The sequence below is a fragment of the Schistocerca gregaria genome, chromosome 5 (assembly GCF_023897955.1).
Source record: "Schistocerca gregaria isolate iqSchGreg1 chromosome 5, iqSchGreg1.2, whole genome shotgun sequence".
Taxonomy (NCBI): Eukaryota; Metazoa; Arthropoda; class Insecta; order Orthoptera; family Acrididae; genus Schistocerca; species Schistocerca gregaria.
The window spans coordinates 45,231,943-45,254,920 of NC_064924.1; the positions used below are offsets into that span (position 1 = coordinate 45,231,943).

General features: G+C 39.6%; 1 protein-coding gene across 9 annotated transcripts in view; it reads right to left on the bottom strand.

The window, feature by feature from the left end:
* Positions 1-22,978, bottom strand: part of LOC126272078 (RB1-inducible coiled-coil protein 1) — a 295,670-nt gene that overhangs the window by 21,648 nt on the left and 251,044 nt on the right. For 6 of the 9 annotated variants that reach the window (XM_049974636.1, XM_049974631.1, XM_049974638.1 and 3 more), the window contains exons 15-20: positions 10,723-10,902; positions 8,887-9,032; positions 6,774-6,980; positions 4,483-4,567; positions 1,767-1,816; positions 1,224-1,357 (exon numbers count right to left, since the gene is read on the bottom strand). In XM_049974636.1, coding sequence (XP_049830593.1) covers positions 1,224-1,357; positions 1,767-1,816; positions 4,483-4,567; positions 6,774-6,980; positions 8,887-9,032; positions 10,723-10,902 — 802 coding nt within the window. The remainder of the gene's footprint in view (positions 1-1,223; positions 1,358-1,766; positions 1,817-4,482; positions 4,568-6,773; positions 6,981-8,886; positions 9,033-10,722; positions 10,903-22,978) is intronic. The other 3 variants (XM_049974639.1, XM_049974640.1, XM_049974632.1) reach the window with 1 other exon arrangement.

A 22,978-nucleotide genomic window follows, 5' to 3' on the forward strand; every position in this document is an offset into this window, starting at 1 on the left:
CCCACAAAACACTTTAGTCCTGCAGTGCTGCTGAGATGTCAGGTATTACCAAAAATTTTCACACCTATCCCCAACACAGACCGACAAGGAAGAGAATTAATATTGCATTATCATCCAGTTCTTTACTATGTTCAAAATTTTCTCTCTCTGGCTCACTGGGACATTAGTTTAAAACCAACTGCAATATTTGACCCAACAAGCGATCTAATAAAGTTGTTACAATGAATCACATTCAGCTATGTGACCAAAATCTCAAAATGCTTATCCATCAGAGTGTTGATTTGCTTTAAAGTCACATGTAGTTGTTTAATTAATTCTCAACATGAATATTTCAATAACATGGTAGGAAAATCGTTCAACGTGTTTGCTACACATTAGTGTGATGCTACAAGGTGTTCAAAAAGTCTCTCTGCAGTGTCGTGTGATTGTTAGCCACACGTGGCATACACCGCAGTGAATACACTGAAATGAAACTCAGCAAAATAAAAGTTATTAATTTTTTAATATTAATTTTTACTTACAAGTTTTCACATTAAATGTTCAAAGTGTCCTCCCTGTTGTTGAATAAACAATTCAATTCGTCTAACCATGTTTCCTAACACAAGCTGTAACATTTCTTTTGTAACAGAAGAAGTGAATGTGGATATTGCAGTTTTCAATTCATTGATGAATTTTGGACAGTTTTTATAGACATTTGCTTTCAGTGCACCCCAGAAGAAAAAGTCTAGTGGTGTTAGGTTGGGCAATCATGGAGGCCAAAGTCCCTGTGAAATTATGCGATCACCAAAAACATCAGCAAGCAGTGACACTGAAACATGAGCTGTATGCGCGATTGCACCATCTTGTTGAAAATAACCATTCAGTATTTCACTTCACATAAGTTCTTCTATGAATGGGTACAAAATATCACTGCAGTATCATTGTGCATTTATTGTTTCGTTGAAAAACCCAGGCAGGTGAACAATCATACGGCAAGTGCAGCTAACAATCATACGGCACTGTGAAGAGACTTTTTGAACACCCCATATAAGCTACAGATTAATTCTGAACTACACCCATATAACCGTCCTTAAAACATATGCAACCCCTCTACCCACAACAAAAATTAAAATCTCCGAAGGTTTGCAAACTATAGAGAACACAATAAAACTCACTGGTACAGAAAGAAACTCCAGAATGCCTAAGAAGAAACTCATCACTGCCTCTGAATGTTTGTGACTAACCTGAACTTGGACGCAAGCCAAGTACATCCAAGCAATCTTGATGCAGGAAATTCAGAGTAGATGTTTCTTGGAGAATGAGATAATTACGGTGAACTTCATTCCAAACTACCAGCACAGCATCACCAACATTGCATCTGAAATTAAAAGTTTTTTTTGGCAGAATACACAGTAATTTTAACACATAAAACTGTTACACCAATCCACACTAAATTAAAGTATCCTTACAAAAGTTCAACCTTACACACTGATTTACCTACACTATTGAGGGAAAAAAACTTAACTCTCATGAAAAATCAAACAATGGAAGGCCCATGATGCGATAAAAACAACTGACAGGAAAGACATACAAGAATATATTTAGTCAAACAACTATAGTAACAAGGGGGAAGCATCAAGTGCTTGTCTTAAATGCAAACTTGCAAAAATATGATACAGTTCCTACATGAAAGGCTAAACCAGTAGTGGCTACAATGTTTACAGGCCAATGGATTATCAATGGAGACAATTATATGTGAAATAAATAGGGTAAACAACTGTACTTACGATACAATACTTATTTTTCCTTGTTGGATTAACGAACTAGCACTGCGAGTCTGAAAGCAAATAAAGGAAAAAATTGAAAAATCTTGTACAAAAATATAAAATAACTGATATTAACCCTTTGACTGCTCGACATGTGCTCTCTGCATTCTGTGGTGAGCAAAGCTTTGTTGTAGAAAAAAATTCAATGAAGGACTGAATTTCTTTTCGTTATTTGTCATAGTTATTGAAGTGTGTCACATAAAGTAAAGCATTGCACCAAATTCTAGTTTGCAGAGGTACTTTGTACATGACTGATTTTACCTTATACACCACTGTGTATGAAATGTAGATAAGATATTAAAATTTTATTTAAAACTGAGAGCACAACCATACCTCATTTCATTTTTGGGGTATTGGTTTCTATACCTGGTGGGTGGTCAAGTAAGTGGGCACAATTCTGTGCCTTCATAAAGAGTTCAACACATCAAAACGAGGATTTTTGGAAACGATAGCACGCAAAGAGACATATGTCATACGACAAATACTCTAAACTTTTTTCCATTCACAGATACACAGATGTACCTCATCTGCAGTCATGAGAGGGGATGGCAGAACATGATGTGTACACACATCAATAACAATTAATGAAACCCAAGAGGCTGAATTTAACAGCATCCTCAGCACCTTGGGAGTTGCAGAGGATGGCTACTTAACTTGTTCACAGCAGTCAAAGGGTTAACTGGTAAAACATACTCAAGAAGTAAATAAAAGTCTTCTGCACAAATTTAAGTACAGCCTCTGAGATGACAACCTAGTAGACAGATTGCAGTTCTGGATGGCAAGGGCCAGTCTAACATTTACTGAGTCTCAGATTTTGCAACATTGTTATTGAAATAACCAACACTATAAATCCTACCACAGAGACTCAAAATTAATTATGTACCAGCATTGTTAATGTTGCAAGTTCAATAACAAAATCAAAATGTTATTTTCTATTGACAACATCACCTATGAATGACACAAACAGTAAGTGCAAGGAAGCTATGATGAAATGGCTGCAGGAAAATGTGAAAAAGAAATGCTCTCAGGACTATCTCAGCATGGGCAGTAACATCGAGTGCAATGGGAATTCAATTGTTAAATGTAGGGGAGAGAGTGGATAGATGGAAAAAGTACAATGAAGGTGTCCATGAGGCAGAGGACTTCTCTGAGACTTGTCTGATGACACGATAGAAGAAGAAACTAGAGTCGACAGAGATAATATAAGGGATCCAGAATTATAATCAGAATTTGAAAGAGCTATGGACTACTTAAGATCAAATAAGGCAGAAGGGACTGATAACATACCATTCAAATTTCTAAAATTATTGAGAAAAGCGGCAACAAAACAACTATTCACATTGGTGTGTAGAATGTATGGGTCTGGTAACATACCACCTGACTTTTGGAAAACCATCATCCACACAATTCTGAAGGTAGCAAAATTTGACAAGTGCGAGAATTATCGCGCAGTCGTCTTAACAGCTCACGCATCCAAGATGCTGAAAAGGATAATATACAGAAGACTGCAAAAGAGAATTGGGGATCTCCTAGATAATAATCAGTTAAGAATGGAAGACCAAGAATGAAGAACTTACATTAAAAAGGGTGTAAGACAGTGAAGTAGTCTTTCGCCCCTACTGTTCAACCTATACATCAAAGAAGCAATGACAAAAATAAAGAAAGGTTCAAGAGCAGAATTAAAATTCAAGGAGCAAGGATATCAATTGTTGAATGGAATGGAACAGAATATGGATTGAAAGTAAATCGAAGAAAAATGAAAGTACTGAGCAGTAGCACGAATGAATACTACTACTACTGCTACTATAAACGTAGGTCTTAATTTGAGGAAGAAATTTCTGACAATGTAGGTTTTGAGCACAACATTGTATGGTGGTGAAACATAGATGTGGGAAAATTGGAACAGAAGAGAATCAAAGCATTTGAGATGTGGTACTACAAAAGAATGTCGAAAATTGGGTGGACTGATAAGGCGAGGAATGAGGGAGTTCTCTGCAGAATCAGCAAGGAAAGGAATATATGGGAAACACTGACGAAAAGAAGGGACAGAATGACAAGACATATGTTGAGACGTAAGAGAATAGCTTCCATGGTACTAGAAAGAACATCCAGTAAATAATTCAGACTGAAGGTTGGAATTGCTGCTCTGACACAAAAAGGTTGGCACAGGAGTGGAATTTGTGGCAGGCCGCATCAAACCAGACAGAAGACTGGAGTATCCCTGGGAATTGTGTCAGGACACAAATTTCAGTTCCTTGTACTGACTTCACCCACATTGAAGGTATGAAACTTGAAATTATAATAAATCATACAGAATATGAATGAAAATGGCTCCTTTGTTTTTGTTTTTCATTGTTTTTACATTTTTCTAATTTTTTATACACAAATTAAAATTACAAAACTTTAGAGTATAGATTTTTTTTCTTTTCTGTGTAGTGTGTGCTACAAGTATGAGCTGGTTTTCTGATCTACCACTTTCAGAATATGTTGAAACAGTGTCACATACACCTTTAAAAACACACACACACACACACACACACACACACACACACACACACACACACACACACAGTGTCATTTGCCTGGCATAATTTACTTTCATTACCTATTGTGATATTTGTTCAAACTGTTAGCCTTAGCCTGTTAAGAGTGTAACAATACTAAAATAATAATTTACCAGATTTTCTTGTAGAAACTGCTCTGAAACACCTTTATCAACACGATCTGGACTTGTTGCAGCATCACGGTTCCTTTTAACATCCCTGTAAAACAAATTAATACAACTATGTGTCTACAAATAATGAACATGAGAAGGATAATACTCTCTATTTGCACAATGTGTGGGCCTCTGCACAATTATGTATTTATCGACACAACTGTATCAGTACATTATTACTTTACTCCTAAAATTCCACCACGAACTTTCCATCACATTCACTTTTATATTTCATTGAAATATTTGAGTACATTTTAAACGGCTAATATTTCAAAGTTTCAGCAATGTCAAAAACCAGTAATTTCGTCTAATCGAAAAGAAATCTTGAAATGAACAATTTTATGTGTGTGTGTGTGTGTGTGTGTGTGTGTGTGTGTGTGTGTGTGTGTGTGTGTGAGGGTAGGGGCCTCATGGTACATAAGCTTCCTTGGACTTACTGAAGAATCGCTGGAATGTATGAAGCAATGTTTGTACTTCTGTGCTGATAGTCTTACAAAAGCATCCAACTTTTATAATGCCTCACAATAGCAGCATTACTGAAGTGGTAACCATGTCCAATGTGGGCAACCCAAACTACAAGTAACTTTTCTATTTGGGAAGACTGGAATGCTGACGACTAAGCCTAGTAAAAAACAACTAAGTATTTATAAAATTAGCAATTCATGGAGAATCAGCAACAATCAGGTTATCATGTGAAAAATGATGGCCTGTGATTAATGAACTTTAAACAGTGTGTTCTGCTGTTAGAATACACACACAGTAGTTACCAAGACCAAGTAACAATGATTTTAAGACAGTACCCCACTCTTATGAAGTTACCAATTACTAATACTGGACTGCTATGCATATTGATCTGCAAGCCGAATTGGACACAGTGGTTGGAGATGACATAGCATACTGATGCCACATGGCATTAGGTTATCAGACCAGATTCCACATGGACTGTACTGTTTAAGAATTTAGTTTTTTGATTGCTATGTTATATTTTCTTACAGTCTGCCTAATGGATTACATAGTGTGAAAATGTATTACTTATGAATTAAACCTAAGTAGCACTGAAAGACCTGAGTCGAAACAAGGCCCTGGGAGTTGACAACATTCCATTAGAACTACTGACAGCCTTGGGAGAGCCAGGCCTAACAAAACTCTACAATCTAGTGAGCAAGATGTATGAGACAGGCAAAATATCCTCAGACTTCAAGAAGAATATAATAATTCCAATCCCAAAGAAAGCAGGTGTAGACAGATGTGAAAATTACCGAACTAGAACTATCAGTTTAAAAAGCCATGGCTGCAAAATACTAACCGAATTCTTTACAAACAAATGGAAAAACTGGTAGAAGCCAACCTCGGGGAAGATCAGTTTGGGTTCCGTAAAAATGAATAAATAACAACAATTTTTAAAACACTAAAATTCTAAAATATGTAGCCTGATTTATATCTGAACACTTTCAGCACTAGCACACGAAAGAGAAACACTCGTGTCTGTAAGAGCTAGAGAACCATAGGTATTACACGACTACCAACTGCCTTACAACTGCCAACTCTTCTCTTTCACTAGCAGAAGTGAGAGTGGGAATGGGCCTCACAATGGGATGCATCCACAGCATTAATCACTATTGTTAGGAAGTTACAGGATTGTAGCATGTAGCTGACCAGCCCTCATGGCCTTCCAAACTGGTGCCTGCCACACTGACAGCTGTTAATGTTTTAAGTGCCCCCAGGTGCACTTTTATACGTATAAAGTATGCACACAACTGATATTGCTGAAAAAATATATACCAAGAATGCTTAAATATTTTAAAAACATTGTCTATCTGTAACAGCAATTGGTGATAACGGCAGTTACTAGCACGCCTCGCCACTGGTCATCACCATTTTTTACCAGTTCACATCTAGTGAATTCAACTTTGGTTCAAAAGTAGCAAAATTGATAATTATGTACTTTACACACGGAAACGAAATAAATAACAGGCAAAAGAAATTCATCTAAGTATCAAACAAAGCTTATTTACCTTATATTTGCCTCCTAAGCTATAGATGTGCTCTTGAATAGAATTAGTTAATTACTTGTGTGTAAATAATTTATAATAAATGTGTGCCACTGTAGTACAAGTAAAAAGTTCCCTGCCTAGAAACTTCTTGTCAAGGTGATCCATAGAACAATTATTAATTTTCATCTGATGGATTGTTACAGCTTATATTAAAACGCATCTCACTATCTCTTTGTTTATCTCTGTCAGAGTACTTACTGCATAACTGCAACAGATGTGCTCATGTCTGGGGCTGGCGGCTTTGACTCATTGATAAGATCTGAGAGAGCTGTTTCAGATAGTGTTCTGCTCTTCCGGGCACGTTCTTTTGCTAGTTCCCTTTGCAGCAACACCTTTTCTGTTTCTAGTTGTTCCAGTTTATCCAACAGAGGTTTCGTAGCAGAATCAGTTTTTGATTCCAGGCTTCTGGGGAGAAAAACTGTGTGTTAGCAACAGTTTTAAGAAGTTTCAAACAAATCTTTTTATAGAAAGCTATAATAAACAATTGATCAGTATAATAACCAAGAAGGGTAAATCTACACTTTGTGTCTAATTAAAACATGACTCAACAATATAACTACACTGTGAACGCCCTTTAATGATTTCATTAAATCGCAATTTATGACTGAATTTGTGATACATGTGAAAAATCTGGGACCAATGACAAGAAGTCAATTACGTTTACAATAAAAAGACACACTTCATGTATATTGCATACGGCATAAATTTTGATTCTACTTTGATTTATGCAAGTTATTCACACTGCAGTATTCAGTACCTTAAAATCCCTTTTTCAGTTATCCATACAGTTATTCTGATTCATAAAAATCTGCGCACATAAACCAATTCAAAATGACAAAGATTTCACTCAAAATGACAGTCAGCAGAGCAGCATAGATCTGTTAAGAAGAGACATTAGTAAAATATGACACCCTTAGAGAATATGCTTTTTAGAGAGAGAGAGAGAGAGAGAGAGAGAAGAAGAAGAAGAATCTGTGAATGAGATTTTGGTTTGAATGATATACGAGGATTTTGGTTAGTCAGTATAACTATGTGAAACAATATTGACCTTAAAAGTAAAAGCGACTGGAGACTGCACTTCTTTCAGCTTCTTCAAGATAGGAGTATATAACCTCAAAATTGGTAAGGTAATGTTAATATCTTGAAAAACTAACAAAAATACAGCTGAAAGCCCCATCAAATCAGTCTGCAAAGAGGAGTTCACAAAATGTATGTGTATACATTTCTGATGTTGAACCTAAGTCTTTTGACACTTGTCTTTTAGGCACAATTCCCCACAATTTTAGCCATCAAACTACAACACAGATTTAACAATCTCCTGTGTGCCATTACTTGTCTCTTCCATCCCCAAATGCTCGTTTTGCAGTTCTGACAGAGGAGGACTGTTTTAGCTGCTGTGACTATCAGTGACCAAACATTTCAGCTTAAAGTGATGATAAAACTTCCATACTTTGTGGAACTTGCTTGTCGATTTACAGAGTTTCTGGACCTTACACGGTTTTTTCTGCTACTCTCTTTAATACTAAAATACCAGGTTATTTGCAAACAACATGTACTTAAAGCACTGCTGGGTGTCTAGCACTGGGCTATGCCCGAGAGATTCATAGTACTACAAACTTGTCAGATTAGCTTATACAGCTCACAGTATTCATGATACTGTTCAAGTGTTCCAATACAGCAACTGAATAGAACGTCTATATTTAACAACACTAAGATTCCATTCTGGCACCACTCGTTCTGGAAGACTATCTTTCTACTCCCTCTAAACAGAGAGTTGGTGTTTCTCAACGGTGCTGAAAGAAGAGTTTGCAGTCTCCCGTCACTTTTACTTTTAAGGTCAGTATTGTTCTCACTGACTGGAAACTGCAGTCCACCTATGCGGAATACCTTGTACCCCAGAATGCCTAATACAATGGACGACAGTGCAATAGATGGTCTAGAAACAATATGCCAAACAGTATTTTGCTTCAACAGTCACTAATATTCTTGGCATGTTGTTCACTTCTAAGGTGGTTCATCAACATTCCTACCTATCCACAAAAACATTCTAAACATTGGCCTAATGGGGATCACCGATGCATGTACAGTAGAAATGATGACTATGAGCAAAGAGCATTTCTACAGCCTGACATCAGTGGGGGTGAGAAGGAAATAGTAATTAATACAATGACATTATGCTGTTCACCTTAAGTTACAGTGCACAAACTGGTTAATTTAATAAGGTACATAATTTTTCAGTAATGCTGTTAATGAAGAATTAAATGTGGATAAAAAATAGCTTATTATTGATAAAATGTGCATTTGTTTCCACCTGGCATCTGTATCTTCTGTAAGCCGCCGAACTGTCTCTTGAAGCCTCTGGCACTCTGCCACTAAAGATGCTTCCCTTGTTCTGAATTCATCAACCATTTGGTCTTTTTCCTGGACAACTTGTCTTACCACCTCATTGAAAGTTATCTGAAACAGTTAGCACTGCTGTATTAATTCATACTTCATAGCTACTTATTAATTTGTAAACTCATTCTTATCCACTACCATTGTTAATTGAGGATTTCATTTCACTACCAGTTACAGTCACATGATCACTTTCGGGTAGCCTGCTTTAGAACAGACAAAATAATAAAATTTTGAAAGTACTATATTGTCAAGGAAAAAGTTGGATTTCGAGGTGGATACAGTACAATGAACCATTACAAAGCCAAGAAACTACATATTATATGACGGTACCGTCTTATACGTTAGAGGTAATGCTAGTTGATGCGTATAAGAACTGTGAAGCTATGCAGAAAGGAGGGGTGACAGAAGATAACTTGCAAAATTTATTTACAGAATATCTCGGGGGGGGGGGGGGGGGGGGGGGGGGGGGGGGAGAGATCGGCCCAATCTGGCACAATGCGGACATTATTGTCCTTCACAAGAAAAGAGGCATCCAAGACAAAAAAACTATTGACCTTACATTAGTATTCTCTACATAATGGAGGAGATAGTCACCAGCATCACAAACTTACAGAAAAAAACAATTAGGTCTTAATCAGGCAAAGGAAAAAGATGGGTTTAGAAGTGGATAGAGCACACTGGACCATTAGAAAGTTCAGACAGTAATTACAAAATAGAGTGATTAGTGTGGATTACTATTTTGCAGTGATTAACATATTTTGCGGAAGTTTTGACTCAAGTCACTACCTAATCTGTACAAAGCTTTGATTTCAAATGTTACTGAATTACCCTTCAGCTTAGTAACTCTTGCAATAAACACCTTGTTTCTCAGAGCCCAGAGTTTAGATTCCATTAGACATAATCAGGATAATTGGAAATTTAGTAATGAAATAGAGGTAAGAAAGGAGAGTCTATCATCGGACCTATTTTCAGCACTGGTTGGGGAATTTTTCAGATTCTTAACTTACATAAACGAAGAAGGAAAATGTATTAATTGAATCTTCTCCAATTTGCAGATGACATTGCACTGTTTTCCTCTAGAACAGAAGAACTTCGACATCAAATGGAAGTTCAGACTTAGGCGTAACGACTGAAGAAGTGTACCTATCACAAAGGAAACCGTGCGAATTGACAATTAAGTCATAGACTCAGTTTGCGAGTTTTGTATTTATAGTACTGGAAGACGAGAAAATGCAGAGAGAACATAAGAGTGAAAACGATTAGAGTGCTTTCCGAAAAAATTTAAGAAATTTTAGAACAAGGCTTCCAATGGGTCTGAAACTGCTAGTGTACAATAAGTGCATATCCCAGTTCTGACAGATAGCAGTGAGACACAGACTTCAAATTTAAAAATTGCTCAAAAACTGAAGAGTCCTCTGCAACAAATGGAGAAATGTATGTTGGAAATCATTAGGGACACAAGTCGATTAGTTGAGCATGGAACAAACTGGAATGAAAAAGAAATAGTGTTGGATGGGACACAGCCAACTGATTGGGCAGTAGGCAAACCATGAAAGAGCTTTGTGGCATTCCTGAGAAAACCTCCTAAAACATAAGGGACAACTTGGATTAGCTGAAGATTGCAAACAACAGGTCTTTACGAAGCTGGTTACCTAAACGTTATGTGGACCATAATGGCAACCTCTCGATGTGACATGGAACACGAAAGGATGGTTATGGGATGAACATAAGAGTTTGGATCAATGGTTACCTGCTTCTTTGCCTCCTCATCTCTGCGTGCCTTCTTCAGTTCCTCTTGTAGTTTTAGATCCCATTGCTTTCTTTCAGTTTCTACGGCTGTTTTTACTGCACTTTCTTTCTCCACTAACAACTTCTCTCGCAGCTGATTCATCTGTTGCTCATGGTATGCCAGTTCTACGAGATCGGCACGCTGAAATAATTAAAAAGAAAATACAGGACTTTAATAAGAGGACAAGAAGTAAATGTTTATTCTAATCTTTCTATTTAAAGCAATGTTGTATTTTAAGTGGCAAAAACAATTAAAGAAATTGGAATGCTTCTTAGTAAGATAAAGGAAACATATCACATGTTGTTCAAGAATTATTGGAGATCAAGTGCAAGTATCTCCCTGTCACAGGTTTGTTTCACTCATAGGAGAATGTCACAAAAAGTTGGAAAACTCTTGAAGCCTGCCATAAGTTTTCACATTAAAAGCTACTTACAAAATTTCAAGAACGTGTAATAAGTTAAGAATCTACAGTTCTCTTTTATCCTCTTACACATCACTCCTGTAGCACAGCGAAGTCAAAATTAGACTAACTGCAGGACACACAGATGCTTTTGAACATTCACTCATCTTGCACTAGAAACAATTGGAAAAAGAAGAAACCCTAAAATGCTGTTCCATGCTAAGTATCCTTAGCTATGTACTTCACAGTAATTCTCAAAGTATGTAAATGGATGTGGGTCTGAACTGAGCTTCTGGATTTCTATACTTGTCTGTAACCTCCATTTTAGCTAAGAAACCCCAAGGAACTTTACAAATGGCGTATCATTTAGTGCAACACCATTAACAACTACTGCTGGTTACAAAAGATCCTTTTTGTTTGCTTACAACTGTGTAACGTAAGTTTGAGATTTAAGACAGAAGACATGTGCTGTAAACCAATTGTATAGCAAATTAACTGCTGTAATTTAAGCTATGTCAGAGTTTGGACTTTTGATTGGAAAGCATGTGCCACCAAGAAAAATATAATTCTTGAACAGGTTTTTTCAGTCATTAACGTGGGTTAGAAAGGGAGGGAACCCAGAACCTAAATTTGTGAGACTTCATGTTTCATAATACTCCACTCTAATTTAAATTTTTTTCCTATGCTGCTGTTTGTCGGAGTGGCATTTTGCTGTGTGTTTCAAAGGAAGGATAACTATTACTAAACAGAAGGTCTGTCATCAGCATTGTAATATTTTGATTTACTAAAATGAATTTTGTGGCCCACGATGTTTCACAAAACTTCACTTGTGGGGTAAGATGTAACTTCCTCCATACAAAATCCTTTGCAAAAGGTGTACCTTGAGACAGTTAGTAAGTTCTGTTTCGAAGAAAATAATCAAGTACTCCACTGCATGCTGCTCTCTCCAAAATTTTTGAAACTGCTATGAAGCTGATAATGGTTTAGTTATTACAGGGCATGCTGAAAAGTAATGCCTCTGAATTTTTTTATTCTGATCTTGACATCAGTTGCGTGTCCAATCCGCCTGCACATACCTCTACAGCCGTTCTTCACCTCTCTCATTTATGGCCCGTGGTGCACCACAGTCTTCAGACAGCACCACTCTGACATGGGAGGTATACTTTAACCATGGCAGCATGCAAACCACTCTGACATGGGAGGTATACTTTAACCATGGCAGCATGCAAACAGTTTACAAACTCGGCCACTTCATAAATGTTTCCACCCCTGGCCTGGAAGCCAATACCCAGATCCTTTTGGGCATAAAATAAATTGCCCCTTTTCCACATTACAAGAACAACTGCAATATTTTCCACATCCCCAAACAAGTTTTATGTACCATCAACTACTAATGTTGCCATCTCTAAGTGGTTATTGCACATTGACAACAAATACAGGCAGTGGTCACATTAATGGACTGTATAAAATGTTGCCCATTACCATCTAAATTGCACATGCAGATTGTGTGTGTGTGTGTGTGTGGGGGGGGGGGTTATTTGAGAAACGTCACTCCACTGTTTCTGGAGGAAGAAAATAAAGTAAGGAAGAAAATAAAGTAAGGAAGAAAATAAAGTAAGGAAGAAAATAAAGTAAGGAAGAAAATAAAGTAAGGAAGAAAATAAAGTAAGGAAGAAAATAAAGTAAGAAAGAAAATAAAGTAAGAAAGAAAATAAAGTAAGAAAGAAAATAAAGTAAGAAAGAAAATAAAGTAAGAAAGAAAATAAAGTAAGAAAGAAAATAAAGTAAGAAAGAAAATAAAGTAAGAAAGAAAATAAAGTAAGAAAGAAAGAAATATCGAAGGTCAAAGATCATGATTTAGGCTCTGCTTCAGACCAGGTGAAATCATTAAAACACTCAAAAACAATTGAAGTTACAATGTCCACAGACCACTGTGGCCATATCCAATGTATTCATATCATAACATAACACACACCTGCTAATCATTTGATTAGAGTACAGGAGACATGTCAAAAAATTGCGTAATCCAACTTCACTGATATAAAACTATGATTAGTATGGAATAGCAGTATTTTAATATTAATGTAACATTTTTTGGAAATAGGCAATTAAATGTACACAAGACTATTGATAAACTATATCCTGCTCAAATAGTCCGTTCATCCTTCATGAAATCTTACTCCAATTAGTAGCACACTGTACGGTACCGTGTAACTTTATTTGAAGTCAATATAGCTTCATAGTTAGAGTGTACGAGTAGCTTTCAATAAGTACCGGGACACTTTTTTCTCAGCCTGCATCAGTTGTAAAAAAACCACATGGAATTTGTCGTGGGAGATTGTGGAATATACCCACTTCAGCCCCTATTGTTTTATGAAGTTGTGACAGGTGGCAGTGCTACACACAGCCTTCAATCTGGCATCTGTTATGGAGGTGCGTTGCAAGCAGAGAGCTGTCATTGAGTCTCTTTAAGCAGAAAATTGGAGCATTTCAGATATTTGTAAGTGCTTGCAGAATATCTAAAGAGACCTGGCAGTGAACAAAAGCACAGTGAGTCATTGGGCACGGCGTCTTATCATCGCAACAGATTCTCAGAAACGTGTCTACTCTCCCACTTTAGGTCCAGTCACAAAGCTGTGACCCCTGCAATGTTGGAACGTGCGGACACACTCATTAGAGGTGATTGACAGATCAGATTCCAACACCTCACTGCACAACTGAAGCCACACAAGTCTGCACACCCAACAGAAGCTATAATAAATAAATAAATAAATAAATAAAACATTGGATTTTCTTTCTCATCCACCCTACAACCCAGATTTCGCACCTTCAGACCTCCATCTGCTTGGCCTAATGGAGGGCGCACTCTGCTGGAGCAGTACACAGATGGGGGGAGTGGTTAGTGATGCAGCACGTCATTGGCTCCAACATCAACCAGTAGAGTGATACCATGCGAGCATACTGGCCTTTCCTGTAACGTGGCATAAGGGTCACACTGAACAGAGATTATGTTGAAAAATGCATTTTTGTAGCCAAAACAGTGGAGAATAATATGGTATATTGGAACCATAAAGAAAAAACTTGCTTTAAGAAAATAATTGTGGAGAATTACCTACTGGTCGCCCCACGTATATAGAAAGGCATAGACAATGCTCATCTTTATGTTCAGAAATAAGGACACTTTATTTATATGAGAAACTGTCGAATGAAAATTAAACAGATGGAGAAAGTAAGTGAACTGTTTATTACTCCAAAAGATAACTACAATCACTTAATACATTTATCTCACTGAAAGAAAATACAGTCAATTTCTTCATGGAATAATATTCACAGTTGGTTAAGGCCATGATCGTATTGCAGTGTCCACTTTCATCCAAACTGAATCAACAGCCACAAATGTCTTCTTCAAGACACAAAAAATACAGAAATCCATTGAGTAAGACTGGGACTGTATGGAGAATGATTAATGACAGGCGGAGCCACATGTTGCCAAGGTTATTTCGATTATGCTGCAGAAGCTTTGCTCGGAAGCCTTGTGGCGTAAGGTATAAGGATTGTGATCATGAACACATTGTACTTCTCTTCTTTCTAGCAGAGAATGAAAGCTGATACAGAAGTTAATAATTACTACTTTAAATGAAATCAGTTTTACTGCAGAAAAAGAAAGAAATGATCAGCATTATGTGCCTATATAATCTGAAGATGAGCGTTTGTCTTGATAAACTTAGTTTTTGTGTGGTTTTCCTCTCAAAAATATTACCTTTCTCTTAGTAAATGTGAAGAGGAGAGTGTGACAGTGTTATACAACTGATGACACTATCTCTCAGGTTTTCTTGCAAGCTACAAAATATATCTCATTATAAGTCATGTGAGAGGTGATTGCAAAAATCACACAATGTTACTGTACGTACACTTACGCACTGTACATATGAAATGCATCAAAATAAAAGTTTTCAAGTAATTCTCCATAAAAGCACGGTTTTCCATTGTATTCCACTGCATAGTGGGCAGGGTAAATGTGCACGCTGGAAAAGAAAGAGGTGGGGGGGGGTCTACGCACAACGACATGTGCATGTAACACACACAAGGCATGGTTTGAGTCATCCCAAAATCAGAGGATGTGCAGAACAATGGAACCATAAGTGATTAAAATTTCCGAGATGACGTGCATGAAGGTCCAGCAGCACCCCTTTTTGTGTGACCAGACAGGGCAGTGTTGCGCTTTGTTCAGTTGGAGGAGAACTCTGTCGCCATCACAGGTCGCAATATCAACACACGAGCGTGTTCAAACAGAGTAAAATGATTGGTCCCCAGGAAAAGGGTTTGTCACACCACAACATACGTACAGGGTACATTGCTAAGACAGTGAAGCTAGTATGGAACCAGTAAAAAGGAGAGGGTTGTACATGGCGACAAATGGGTAAAGGACCACACAATGCGATCATAGATCTGAATGACCCCATCCTGTCCATACAGTTGTTACTGACAGAACAGCTCATACGCAGTGTGGACTCAGCTCTGAAGCACTGCCATGGGTGTGGACATGTCGGCATCAATAGTTCGATGGTGTCTACTGAGGACCCAACTGGTGGTACACAAGTCATTATGTCAACTTTCGTTTGCCAGAAACCACAAACACCTCAGATTGTTACAGGCAACTGAACATTGTCATTGTTGTGATGTGTAGAAAAATATAGCATTTTTGGATGAGTCCCACTTAAATTTATCCTACAGCTATGGCTATGAATGTATTAGAGGCTACAGCAATGAATGGAATAATACTGCCAGTTACAACTTAAAAAACATCACCACCTCTATTTAAGGCAACCTGAACAGCAATAGCTGCACCAGTGAGGTTTTAGAGGCAGAGGCATTGCCCCTCTCGCAGGCAGATCCCCATGCTGACTTCAGAAAGGTAATGTCTGGTCACGTGACGAGGTACATGCAAGCCTCCTTCAAGGAACAATGGGTACAACAGCTTCCCCGTCCTCCACATTTGCCTGATGAGACTCCCATTTAACACGTCTGGGGTATAGTCGGTTGGTAACCTTAATGTTGTTGTCCTCCTGCAACCACTCCCCATGCATTGTGGATGCACTAACAAACTGCCTAGCAGTTGCTTCCACAGTAGCACGTCCAGGCACTCTTTGATTATGAGCCAAGACATCTCTAGAGGCTCTGCGTGCAGCACATGGCAGTTTAACACAATACTGAATTCTCATGGTCAAAATGGATGCAGAGTTCTGTAATTCAAATCCTATGTATAGAGTCACATACCTAATCGGTCGAATAAATTTCATTGCAATCATATGTTTCCTCCTCTGTTGCGATTTTAAGAAACAGTAATGTACATTTTGAAACAAAAACACAAAAACATGCACCCCGCATAGACGATCAGACACTTTTCACCTAAGTAGATAGATGTACCCGTGGTCTAGGGGCAGCGTCTTTGATTCACAATCAAAACGTCTTCGCTCCCGGGTTCGATCCCCATCACTGCCTAAATTTTGATAAATAATCAGCATTGGCGGCCGAAGACTTCCGGCATAAGAAGTCAGCCTCATTCTGCCAATGGCCTTTTCAAAGAGGGCGGCGGAGCGGATAGAGGTTCAGTGCCCTCTCTTGTCTTAGGGGTGGGAAATTGCCCCTAAAGGCAGAAGAATCAGCAATGACCAACGACATGAGGATGCAGAAGGCAATGGAAACCACTGCATTAAAGACACGTAACATGTATCCACAGGACATGTGGCCTGTAGTTGAAGAAGTGTCATGATGATCTCTCCATTGGCAAAAGATTCTGGAATAGTCCCCCATTCGGATCTCCGGGAGGGGACTGCCAAGGGGAGGTTACCATGACAAAAAGATTGAATAATCAGCGAAAGGATAATGTTCTACGAGTCAGGGCGTGGAATGTCAGAAGCTTGAACGTGGTAGGGAAACTAGAAAATCTGAAAAGGGAAATGCAAAGGCTCAATCTAGATATAGTAGGGGTCAGTGAAATGAAGTGGAAGGAAGACAAGGATTTCTGGTCAGATGAGTATCGGGTAATATCAACAGCAGCAGAAAATGGTATAACAGGTGTAGGATTCGTTATGAATAGGAAGGTAGGGCAGAGGGTATGTTACTGTTAACAGTTCAGTGACCGGGTTGTTCTAATCAGAATCCACAGCAGACCAACACCAACAACGATAGTTCAGGTATACATGCCGACGTCGCAAGCTGAAGATGAACATATAGAGAAAGTGTATGAGGATATTGAAAGGGTAATGCAGTATGTAAAGGGGGACGAAAATCTAATAGTCATGGGCGACTGGAAAGCAGTTGTAGGGGAAGGAGTAGAAGAAAAGGTTACAGGAGAATATGGCCTTGGGGCAAGGAATGAAAGAGGAGAAAGACTAATTGAGTTCTGTAACAAGTTTCAGCTAGTAATAGCGAATACCCTGTTCAAGAATCACAAGAGGAGGAGTTATACTTGGAAAAGGCCGGTATATACGGGAAGATTTCAATTAGATTACATCATGGTCAGACAGAGATTCCGAAATCAGATACTGGATTGTAAGGCGTACCCAGGAGCAGATATAGACTCAGATCACAATATAGTAGTGATGAAGAGTAGGCTGAAGTTCAAGACATTAGTCAGGAAGAATCAGTACGCTAAGAAGTGGGATACGGAAGTTCTAAGGAATGACGAGATACGTTTGAAGTTCTCTAACGCTATAGATACAGCAATAAGGAATAGCGTAGTAGGCAACACAGTTGAAGAGGAATGAACGTCTTCTAAAAAGGGCCATCACAGAAGTTCTGAAGGTAAACATAGGTACTAAGAAGGTAGCTGCGAAGAAACCATGGGTTAACAGAAGGAATACTTCAGTTGATTGATGAAAGGAGAAAGTACAAACATGTTCCGGGAAAATCAGGAATACAGAAATACAAGTCGCTGAGGAATGAAATAAATAGGAAGCGCAGGGAAGCTAAGTCGAAATGGCTGCAGGAAAAATGTGAAGACATCGAAAAAGATACGATTGTCGGAAGGACAGACTCAGCATACAGGAAAGTCAAAACAACCTTTGGTGACATTAAAAGCAACGGTGGTAATATTAAGAGTGCAACGGGAATTCCACTGTTAAATGCAGAGGAGAGAGCACATAGGTGGAAAGGATACATTTAAAGCCTCTATGAGGGTGAAGATTTGTCTGATGTGATAGAAGAAGAAACAGGAGTCGATTTAGAAGAGATAGGGGGTCCAGTATTAGAATCGGAATTTAAAAGAGCTTTGGAGGACTTACGGTCAAATAAGGCAGAAGGGATAGATAACATTACATCAGAATATCTAAAATCATTAGGGGAAGTGGCAACAAAATGACTATTCACGTTGGTGTGCAGAATATATGAGTCTGGCGACATACCATCTGACTTTCGGAAAAGCATCATCCACACAATTCCGAAGACGGCAAGAGCTGACAAGTGCGAGAATTATCGCACAATCAGCTTAATATACAGAAGAATGGAAAAGAAAATTGAGAATGCGCTAGGTGACGATCAGTTTGGCTTTAGGAAAAGTAAAGGCACGAGAGAGGCAATTCCGACGTTACGGCTAATAATGGAAGCAAGGCTGAAGAAAAATCAAGACACGTTCATAGGATTTGTCGACCTGGAAAAAGCGTTCGACAATGTAAAACGGTGCAAGCTGTTCGAGATTCTGAAAAAAGTAGGGGTAAGCTATAGGGAGAGACGGGTCATATACAATATGTACAACAACCAAGAGGGAATAATAAGAGTGGACGATCAAGAATGAAGTGCTCGTATTAAGAAGGGAGTAAGACAAGGCTGTAGCCTTTCGCCCCTGCTCTTCAATCTGTACATCGAGGAAGCAATGATGGAAATAAAAGAAAGGTTCAGGAGTGGAATTAAAATACAATGTGAAAGGATATCAATGATACCATTCGCTGATGACAATGCTATCCTGAGTGAAAGTGAAGAAGAATTAAATGATCTGCTGAACGGAATGAACAGTCTAATGAGTACACAGTATGGTTTAAGAGTAAATCGGAGAAAGACTAAGGTAATGAGAAGTAGTAGAAATGAGAACAGCGACAAACTTAACATCAGGATTGATGGTCACGAAGTCAATGAAGTTAAGGAATTCTGCTACCTCCTTGGAGAGATGTCCACAAAATATACTGCACAGACAACAGAGTTCCTCAGCCAAAAACTACATGTCTGTCATATTGCTGCTATGGATAAAGAGTAAAATGCAGTCAACAGGCCACGTATCGTTTGCTGAAACAGTCGATAACACGTACACTGGTATGAAACCAGATCAAAAAAGGGCATTTGATCGTGAAATGGCAAACCGTCAAAGGTTAGTGACAATGAGGACAAAGTGGTGGGGATCAACATTTAATAAATGGCGATGACCAGAACGACAGTGCCCAAAACACAACCTAGCTAAAATGGTCTCCTGTGATGAGAGGAGGTTGGCCATGCCGATGGGACCCTGGAACTTGTTCCCATGAAGAAAAGATCGGTGGTAATGATAAAGTGACACTATCTGCTAACAGATCGCAACACTAAGATCATCTTAAGGAATGGAGCCTATTTCAGCTTTGGCAGCAGCCTCAACAGCTGCATTTCCCACCAGACTGACATGACCAGGAACCCCGATGAACATCACAGTGGCTCCCTCAACAGCAAGCAAGTGGAAGCTTTCTTGGACCAGTTTCAATTAGGATGGACTGTGTATAGCACACACAGGCTACGAAGGATAGCGAGTGAATCGGAGCATACGACACAATTAAAAAGCCTCAGTCACCTGATGTACTGAGTGGCCTGATAGATAGCAAAGAGCTCTGCTATATAAATCGAGCAGTATTCTGGAAGCTGATGCCGAAAATGTTTGTTGTCAATGACAAAGGCACACACAACACTATGGTTGGTCTTATAGCCATCAGTGTACATGAAGGTACAATCGCAAAGTCATGTAGCGAAGGTCCAAAAACTTAGTGATAGATTCAATCTGGAGTAGTGTCCTTGGGAAGCGAATGAAGTCTAAGATAAACACAGGCCGCTGCAGAAAGCATAGGTGGTAAAATGGCAGGTAGTGTGAAGTTAAGCTGCTGGAGCTGAAGCTAAAATTGAACTCCCAGAGGTAACAGAGAAGGAGGGTGCATCTCATACTAGCAGTCAAGGCAGTCATCTAAGAAAAGGGCATAGGATGGATGGCCAGTCATGGCAGAGAAACAGGATGCGCATCCACTGAGGAAGACATCCATTGGTACGACATTGGCAGTTCAGCACCTTCTGCGTAGACTCTCAACCGGGCTACTGTAACAGGCGACAGTGGCCAAACATATTCCACGAAGGTGGATTCTGTTCAGATGGTGCAAGCTGGGCGAATGTGCAGAGGAATAAACAAAACACTCAAACTCTACTTTCCAATGGACACAGGATGGTCTGATATGCTCCCCAGGAAGGCCGCTTAGGACACGTAGGACGCTGAGGGCACAGTACAGCTTGTGGCCGGGTATAACACATGAGAGGACCAAAGAAGTTTCCTATCAAGCACGAGCCCCAGGCATTTCACAGTTTCAGCAAATGGAAGAGCAACAGGCCCAAGATGTAAAGGTGTAAGAAACCCACTGAGTCACCAGCAAATCATACAAATGGCTTTATTAGTGGAAAAGTGAAAGCCACTGTTGATGCTCCACGAAAGAAGAAGATCGAGACATCGCTGAACATGTCGCTCAAGGAGCCAAGTCCATGGAGAATTACAATAGACGGAAATTCCTCGACGAAAACAGAGCCAGAGAAGCCTGGCAGTCTGTAATAGGGTTAATGGCTGTAACAAGTAGGACGACACTCAGGATGGAGCCTTGAGGCACCTGGTCTCTTGGATAAAGGTGTCTGACAAGGCCATACCTTGAAAACTTTTAAAAATTCCTGAAGGGAATGAGCCAGGCCATCTTGGAAACCCCACATGTATGGAGTACAGAGGACACCAGTCTTCCACCAGGTGTCATAGGCTTTCCCTAAATCAAAAAACACAACCATTGTCTGGTATTTCCACAGAAAGCCATTCACGATATGGGTTGACAAACTGACAAGATGGTCAACGGCAGAATGCCACATACAAAATCCACATCATACAGTGGTTAGTAGATTGCAAAGCTCAAGCCAGCGTACCAGCAGGCAATGAAGTTTACATTCCATCACCTTGCAGACACTTCTGGAGAAAGAAATGGGGTGGTAGCTAGAAGGAAGGTATTTGTTCTTATCGGGCTTAGGTATGGATATGACAGTGGCTTCACACCAGCGTCTAGGCAACGTGCCATCTGCTCAGATGCAATGGTACGAGGTGCAATCAAGTTCTATGGCCTCCAATTTTTTTTTTCTCTGGACTCCTAAGTGATAGAAACATGCGCATTGTCTTAAAATGAGGCCACGTTCATTGTCAATACATCACAGAGATGGCAGCACCATACGGCAGATGGTTCGTTTTCTGAATTTGCATGGTGTGACACCAATTGAAATTCATCAACAGTTGAAGGAGACATGTGGTATTGGTGTTACGGATGTGTCAAAAGTGCGTTCGTGGGTGCAACAGTTTAATGAAGGGAGAACATCGTGTGACAACAAACCGAAATAACCTCGGGCTCACACAAGCCGGTCTGACGACATGATCGAGAAAGTGGAGAGAATGTTTTTGGGGGATCGCCGAATGACTGTTGAACAGATCGCCTCCAGAGTTGGCATTTCTGTGGGTTCTGTGCACACAATTCTGCATGACGACCTGAAAATGCGAAAAATGTCATTCAGGTGGGTGCCACGAATGCTGACGGGACGACCACACGGCTAGCCCGTGTGGCATGTTGCCAAACAATGTTGATGCGCCACGACAGCATGAATGGGACTCTCTTCATCGGTTGTGACAATGGGTGAGACGTGGATGCCATTTTTCAATCCAGAAACAAAGCGCCTGTCAGCTCAATGGAAGCACACAGATTCACCACTACCAAAAAAAATTTCGGGTAACCGCCAATGCTGAAAAAATGATGGTGTCCATGTTCTGGGACAGCGAGGGCTTAATCCTTACCCATTGCGTTCCAAAGGGCACCACTGCAACAGGTGCATCCTACGAAAATGTTTTGGAGAACAAATTCCTTCCTGCACTGCAACAAAAAGTCCGGGATGGGTTGCGCGTGTGCTGTTTCACCAAGACAACGCACCCGCACATCGAGCTAACGTTACGCAACAGTTTCTTCATGATAACAACTTTGAAGTGATTCCTCATGCTCCCTACTCACCTGACCTGGCTCCTAGTGACTTTTGGCTTTTTCCAACAATGAAAGACACTCTCCGTGGCCGCACATTCACCAGCCATGCTGCTATTGCCTCAGCGTTTTTCCAGTGGTCAAAACAGACTCCTAAAGAAGCCTTCGCCGCTGCCATGGAATCATGGCGTCAGCATTGTGAAAAATGTGTACGTCTGCAGGGCGATTATGTCGACAAGTAACGCCAGTTTCATCGATTTCAGGTGAGTAGTTAATTAGAAAAAAAATCAGAGGCCTTAGAACTTGAATGCACCTCGTACATACGAAGGAGTAAGTGCTTGCCCGCAACAGGAAGGTACTGCAACATCTGAGTGTTAACATCGTCCAGCCCTAGGGTGGAAGATTGGGATGAGGCGACAGAGTGGTCAGCTCCCTTATAGTAAAGGCAGGATTGTAGCTATCACCATTCTGAGAGGACAGTATCACCCAACATGCCTCAACTCGTTTCTGAGGGAGGAAGGTGGAATGACAGTGGGTGGGGTTCAAA